Raw genomic sequence first — 7812 nt, forward strand, 5'->3', positions numbered from 1 at the left:
TGTGCACTTGGAGTTTCAGTAGAGGCCGTCATCGTTACTTGTTAACTCCTCATTATTCATCCAAGGCAGATGGTCCGAATTTAGTAACCAATTCCCCTTACGGGACACTGGAGTCGCTTATCGTGTGTTCATTACATGTGATGTTTCTAAATCTTATTTTAACCCAGTGGATCTCGACTGGGGGTGATTTGGTCCCTCGGAGATATTAGGCAATGTCCAGAGACAATCTTGGTGGTCATGACTTGGGGCAGGTGCTATTGGCTTTGGGACAGAAGCTAGGGATGCAGCTAAACATCCTACAGGGCACGAGTGGCCCCATGACAAAGAATGATTAGGCCCCCAAACTCCACTGTGCTATGGCTGAGAATCCCTGCACCCAATTCCATTCAGCCTCTTGGGGATACGAGTCTCTGGAAGGGTCTTCGTGACATCAAGTGGTTTCCTTTGCTAAAAAAATACCACCGATTAAAACATAGATTCTCAAGCTCTGCCTCCACACTGAAGGGATTAGAAGCTTATTGATGATACCTGGGAAACGGAATTTCATTTCGAATGTCCCCGCCACGTCCAGTTACCTAACTCAGATCCTTTCCTCTCTTAACCTTCAGGAGAGCTGCATCCTTCCTTCTGGAATGTTTCATATATATGAAGATATGTGAAATATATATATGGTTTTAATCTTATTTTTAATTGAAAAATGATTTATGTTCATGGGAAAATCCCTCAGTTGGTCCACTGGCTCATAGTCTTAGTTTGCTATGGCTGCACTAATAAATTTCCGCAAATTTAGTGACTTTAAAACAATACCCATTTATTCTCATGCGGTCCTGGAGGCCGAAGTCTGAAAGCAGTTTCACTGTGCTGCAGTCAAGGTGTTGGCAGGGCTGCTTACTCTGGGAGGATCTAGGGGAGCGTCTGCGTTCTTGCCTTCTCCAGCTTCTGAGGGCTGCTGGCATTCCTTGGCTCACGACCCCTTCCTGTGTCTCTCCAACCTCTTGCTTCCGTCATCACATCTACTTCTTCATCGTACCTCCTTTCATCCCTCTTGTAAGGACCCTCGTATTGATTCCATTTAGAGCCCAGTCATATAATCCAGAGTAATCTCCCCATCACCTAAGATCCTTAATTAAGTTCTATCTGCAAAGTTCCTTTTGCCATTTAAAGTAACATCCACAGGTTCTGGACAATAGGAAACGTATATCTTTGAGGCAGGGGACATTATTCAGTCTACCACGTTTATCCTTTAGCATAGCTACAGTTGTGTCTCACTCCATGGATGTATAATTTATTATGTATCATAACAATGTATCAGTCAAGCTTAAGATGAGAAAGAGAAACCCGTTGAGGTCTTTTAACAGGAAAGGAGTTAATATAGGAAATTCATAAGGACTCAACTCTGCCATTGTAACATGAAAGCAGTCACAGACTGAGCTGAACGAATGAATGAGCGTGGTTGTGTGCCAATAAAGCTCTGTTTATAAAAACGAACAGTGGGCCACAGTGGCCCAGGGGATGTAGTTTGCCAACTACTGGTACAAAGGAGTAGGACCTGGGCTGATCCCTCAGGGATGATTCTGCACAACTGGTTTGCCAAGGGATCTGAGGCTTCTCACAATCACAGAAAGTGGGGGACTCAGGAGGCCCTTGAAATCTCCAACTTTGGGCACATACACTGTAACTGTGATTCAGGAACAGGATGCCAACTTTGCCTCCTCCACAACTGCTTTTCAACACCCGCCAAAGTTGGCTGCTGGCATAGTGAAGAGGAAGCAAAACTAAGACAGCACGAGTTCCTTCTTCCTTCCAAAGTCCCACTGGCGCCTCAACACGTGCCCGGCTACACGGAATTCCGGGAGTATGACAGCAGCTTTATAGCCTCTGCCCAGAAAGGGGTCGGGTTGGGGCAGGAGCTGTTGTCTACCCACAACTTCCTTCTTGTTTATTACTGTGTGTTATGGGGATGGTAAGAATGATTGCATAATTGTAGGATGCATAATCATAGAAACATATATAATTGCAGGCTTAGGGGCAGAGTAATTATTATATAGTGTAATAAATTATGTAATGAAATGTAACTTTACAGGGATTATGAATCACGTAATTGTTACACCCTCCAGGAAACTGAGTGTGCATCTTGTTGACATTGCCTGGGTGATCCTGCCATGTTGAAAGGTGGGGCGATAAAAGGCATGGGTAAATGGGGGTGAGAGTACGGTAGATTAAGGGGGTGGGGTGAGAGCGTGAGGAAGAGGTGAGGCTGGGGCCAGGGTTCAGGTGAGAGCCAGGGTTCAGAAGTAGAATTGCTGGGTCACATGGTAATCTTATTTTTAATTTTTTGAGAAACCTCCATATTGTTTTCTTCAGTGGCTGCACCATTTTACATTCTCACTAACAGTGCACAAGGGTTCCAATTTCTCCACATTCTTGCTAACACTTTTTTTTTTTTTATAGTAACCATCCTGATGGGTTTGAGGTAGAATCCTTGATTTTTTAAATCTGTAGTTCCATGCTTATTTTTTTATTAATCACACTTCTGCATCCTTAAACTATCTCTCTGTGGGTATATTTTGTGGGTGTAAATATGTATAGCCAGTTTTTGATGTTTTATAAACGTGGTGTCATGCTTTCTGATGCCTTCTGGGACTTACTTTTTCCCCGCTCAACATCACACTTTTAAAATTCATTCATGTCATTAGTCAGAGAAGGACCTCACTCAGAGAGAATGGCAGAAGTACACCTGTCCCTGGTCCACAGGTACAGAGTCAACTCTGAGACTCAGTGGATTAGAGCAAGATGGTGTATGACTTAGAACACAGCAAGCAGCATGAGCCTCAGTCTTCAAGCCCCACAGGTGACATGAAGAACCTGAGGGACACAGGGCCAAGGGCTGAACCTGTTTTGTATTAAACAGCAAGCAAGCCAGTTCTCCTCCATCAGAGAGCAAACAGTTATGCAGAAGTCAGGCTGCATGGCCCACCTGTCTTGCTATGGAAAGTGCTGGGTCTCAGGGAAAAGATAAAGCTTGCAGTATAGCACAGTCACAAGAACACACAGGGACCGCAGACAGCTGTGGTTCATCCATTTTCACAGTTGTATAATATTCCCCATGTGAAAATACCAAGACACTGAGGGTGCTTCCAGTCTTTTTGCCCACGTGCAAATCCTGAGGGTGGAGCTGCTGAGTTCTGGGTAACCCCTGTGGTATAGCCACTGTTTGTTCCACTTTTAGCACTTTGGCTTTTAATTGCTGCTAAAACCATTTACTGAACCCACTCCCAGCAGAGGATCCCATGGCCCCAGCTCTGACCTCTCAAATGCAGAAACGGCCCCAGATCTTAGGAGAGGAGTCTTACCAAGGGAACCCTAAGCTGAAGAAGACTTCATTTCTGCTCCCTGGCGGGACGGGGGCTTAAAACAGAAATTAAGTTCAGCTGTAGAAAAGTGAAGTTTTTATTCTTTGCATTTCTGAGTTTATGAAATGAGACTCTTGCTTGCTACAGCAAACAAAACAGAACAAAAAAATCCCAGAAAACATGGAGCTGTAGGTTGAATTGGGGGAGGGGGGCATCCTTGGTATTTGTGTTCTAACTTGCTTGAGCTAAGAGAACAGCTGCATGGTGTCCCAGATTCAAATCCTGACTCCTCCCCTTCCACAACATCTCACCTCTCTGGGCCTCAGTTTTCCTACTCTGCGAAATGGGGCAATGCTAATTGGGGATGAAGTGGTTCGTGGGTGGGAAGCATGTTCAACAGCTTCTGCATGTAGAAAGTGCTACGTGAGGTTTTTTTGTATTTATGGAAATGCAAACCCACCACTACGCATCTGAGGCTGTGTGCTTTTTCTTATTTTAATGTCTCCTGTTAATAAAATATTTTTACAGAGACCAAAAAGTCAGAATAGTGCAAAACATCTCAACACCATGCATTCATGACCACTTCTTGTTGGTTTTAAACATTTGTTCCAAGTCACATATTTACAGAGAAATGGAGGCATCTGTGCAGATGCCGGACTGATGGGATGAAGTTAAAACAGTGTTTTGATTTCACATTTGCAATCACATGCTAAGAGAAGGTGTGTGGAGGAAGAACCTCTCTGAACTCTGTGGTGGGTTTTGGTATCTTAGGGGGCTGGAGCCAAGGGTGGAGTCTGAGCCCTTGGCTATTGGCCTAGGATGCATGGGCAACACTCCGCCTGTGACCTGTGCCTTGAAAGAGCCACTATCGTTGGGCAGGGGCTGGGGGTAGAAGGGTCTTACTCGACACCGTCAACTTGATTTCTCTCTTAAAAAAAAAAAAAAGGCATAGAGAAAAGCAACATGTGTCAGCGAAGACAACTTTGGTCCTTGACGATTCTTAAGAAAATGTTCGGGGGGCGCAGATGGGGTCATGATACGAACCAAGTCCCCAGCAAGCTCCCCTCCCTCTGCGTCCAAGCAGCAGAGTTCGGGAGGACTCTGGGCTGTCCTCGCTCTGCTCCGCCCCACCCCTTGTGTCCCCATCTGCAAGATGGACAGCGCAGAGGGAGCAGGTCAGGGACAGAAAGGTCTCTGAGGTCCTAGCCGAGAGGTCTCAAGGATTTCTAGTTGGATTTTTTGCATCTCTGATGGGGGCACGGTGAGGTTTCAGGCTCTAGCGTCTGAGTCGGAGGGGTTGGGGGTGCAGCCAGGTACCTCATTTTAGGTAAATCCTTCCAGGTCTGACTTGTGAGAGCTGGAACAGCAGGTCCTTCTTTCTTCTAGGTCCCCAATTTGCTTTTTCTTCCCTGTCTCTCCATTTCAAGGTCTCTTTCTCTCGCTACTGGGGGATGATCTCGTTCTCCTGATTTCTTACCTTCTCTCTCCCTCCTCTCTGTCTCTGTGTCCTTACTCTGTGTCTCTGTTCTTCTTGGGCAGGGGATTGGCTCTGTCCAAGATGTCCCTCAATGTCACACCCCTTTACTCATTAGGGGCCCATCCCACTTCATCCTTTCCCTGATCCATGGAAATCTGGGGCCAGATCCTGCCATGAAACAAGGTCCAATGCAATCCCGAGACCCCACCAGGGCTCAGAATCCCGGGTACCCCTGGTGAGGTGGCAAAAGCCCAGAGGTGTCATCCAAAGTTTGGCACTGTGTCCACTTGCTAGGTGGCCTTGGGGAAAGCCCTGTTCCTCTCTGAGCCTTGTTGTTCCAATAGAAAACTTCCTGATTTCAAACCCTTTCAGCCCTCTGGATTCCTCTCCTGTCTCTTCTACATCTCCTCTCCCCTTCTCTTTATGTCCTGTGACTCAGCCACAGCCTGGTTTGAACACCTCCTGTGTGCCCAGATCTGTGTGGGAGGCGAGGTGGATAGAGATGGACATCGACAGACACACATGTGGATGCGTAGGCACACACAGATGGCCACGACATAGTTCAACTAGGCATACCCTCTTTGCCATCCCCCATGCCCAGCCTATGCTGGGTGAACTTGAGAGACCTCAGACTCTAATTTGGGGGAAACAGCCTGTCACAGACACCCCCAGTCCCATGGCTTCAAGAACAGAGGGTGGGAAAGTCCTGAGGGGGAGCAGTGAGGGTTTTCTCCAGGGGGGTATACTTGTAATGAGTTTTTAGGAATAAGCAGGAATTCTCTGGGAAAATAAGAGGGAGGAAATGAGGAAATTTCCAAAACACATGCCGGGCTGGTGCTGGAGAACCCTACACACACACACACACACACACACACACACACACACACACACACACACGCACACACGCACACACACGCACACCCCCTAGAGTTTCTGTTCTCTTCCTGTTCTTTCCTGCCTGAAGAATTTTGGGAGAGGAAAAAGGGGTGGGCGGGCCTTGGTCCAGGGAATTCCAAATCCTCACTCTTTTTTGGCAGGAGGTCATAGGGTATTCCCTGCTGGGGTCCCAGAGGAAAGGGCCCAGGGTAGGGATTTCTCTTGGCAGCCAGAGGTGGGAGGGGGCAGTGGGAGCCTTGGCCCAGAACATCCCTTGTAAGGGTTGGGGAAGGTCCCCTGAGGGGAGTTAGCAGCAATGGGGAGCTGTGTGAGGTCATACCACCTCAGCCCTCCCTTGGATGGGGCACACAGGCCAAAGGGAGTGGGAAGAGGGTCTGGCACTGGGATCTTCAGCAACAATCTGGGCCTCGGTTTTGCCATCTGTCAAATGTGTGGGTTGAACTCTATGCTATGAGGACTGGGCACGTGGGAGTGAATAGAAAAAACCTATAGGGAAATGCGGGTGCCACAGAGGGCCGTTCCCTGGCCCCCAGGGTTTGGGCGCCCAAGGGCGCATGTGCTTTTGAAATCCAATCCTCCCCCCTCTCTGTTTATTTTTTGCACAAATATCAAAATGGACTCCTGTCCACCCAGAACTCTCCAACTACCATCCCAGTCCCGTCAGCCCCCAGATCATCCCAGGGATGCTCCAGGAAGCCCTGTCTTTTGCCTAGGGCCTGCCCCTTGAGGGAGCCGAGAGTTCCCTGCTTGGCAATTGGTCTTGGGCCCCAGGGTTGGGGACCCGTCTTATGGCTTTTCCAGGGGACAAGAGGCAGGGCCTTTCGGAACCAGAGCTGTGGGACCTGGCCTCCTCCATAGGAGGCGGAGTTTTTCCCAACCTAGCTCGAAAGGCCCCCTAGGCGCTGCGGGCAATGCTTCAAGGAGGGGATGTGGCTTCTTCCTTCCTATCGCCCTAGGGTGTGGCCTCCTGAGGGATAGGTGCGTCGTCCATTCACAATTCCCCAGAGCGGAAAGCTAAGCCAAGGGCAAAGGCACAGACCACCCTCTGCGCAGAGCCTGAAGCCTTGCCCTCTGGAAGGTTCCAGCACGCAAGAGCCGTCCCGCCCCGCGCGCCTCTCGCTAGGGCGCAGGCGCAGCACCGCCCTCCTCGGCGGAGCGCGTGTCTGACTTGAGCTTGACGAACTCCTTGGCTACCTCATCGTTGCTGCGCTGCGACAGGATGCGCAGCACAGTCAGGCCTGTGTCGTCCATGTGGATGCGGCGGCCGAGGGGCAGCCAGCAGGCGGCGCTCCCGCGCTGGGCCAATTCGCGCAGCTGCAGCACAGCCAGTCCCACAGTGCGGTCCTCGCGCGCAAAGCAGTAGTCCTTGACGCATACCTGCAGCTCATAGCACTCAGGGCCCGCGTCGGCACTCAGCGTGCTGTAGGGGGGTGGGGCGTCAGGAAAGGCCCCGCCCACCACCCAGCCACGCCATGCTGGTAGCCCCGCCCACACGAGGGCCCTGTCACCCCACAAGAAGCGCCCTACGGGCGGACTGGCCCCGCCTCGCGCGCCTCGCGCTCGAGCACGCTCATGCGTGATCCTCCCATTTTTAAGACCTCCCACTCTAGGCCGGCCAGCCTCTGCCGCAGGTGACTCACTCTACAACCCTGCTCTGAACCATATCTACACCAGCTGATACCACCCCCCACCCTCGAAGTAATGTCCCTGTCATGTCTCTCTTCCCTCCTTTCTCTCCCACCCAGCGACGCCCCCACGAGCCTGGACAAACCATGTCTCCACCCCCAAGCGACCCTTCCCCCAGAGCCTCTTGATAGGCCATGCTCCCCAAATTCTGTGATACCTGCATCCACACCCTTGGTACGTTGAGCCGCTGCCCTTACCACCCTGTGGCCCCAGATATCGTACCTAGAAGCCCCATTATCAGGGTACCATCTGAAGCCAAGTTCTTCCCTTGACGTGGCCTCTCCCCCATGCTCCCTAGCCCACCCCTCTTATACCCAGGATGCCCACCCAACACAGCTCTGCCCTGATGACTCACGAGTGACTCTCACTCCAGGACACCTCCCCCCAGATCCCCCCGTT

General features: G+C 50.3%; 1 protein-coding gene across 1 annotated transcript in view; it reads right to left on the reverse strand.

Moving 5' to 3' along the window:
* Positions 1-3434: 3434 nt before the first annotated feature.
* UNC13A (unc-13 homolog A) overlaps positions 3435-7812 on the reverse strand; it is a 60489-nt gene continuing 56111 nt past the window's right edge. Inside the window, 1 exon segment of the mRNA XM_006904285.2 lies at positions 3435-7147. Within this exon segment, the coding sequence (XP_006904347.1) occupies positions 6847-7147 (301 nt within the window). The 3' untranslated portion in view covers positions 3435-6846.

This window comes from Pteropus alecto, unplaced genomic scaffold (genome assembly GCF_000325575.1).
Source record: "Pteropus alecto unplaced genomic scaffold, ASM32557v1 scaffold160, whole genome shotgun sequence".
Classification (NCBI taxonomy): domain Eukaryota; kingdom Metazoa; phylum Chordata; class Mammalia; order Chiroptera; family Pteropodidae; genus Pteropus; species Pteropus alecto.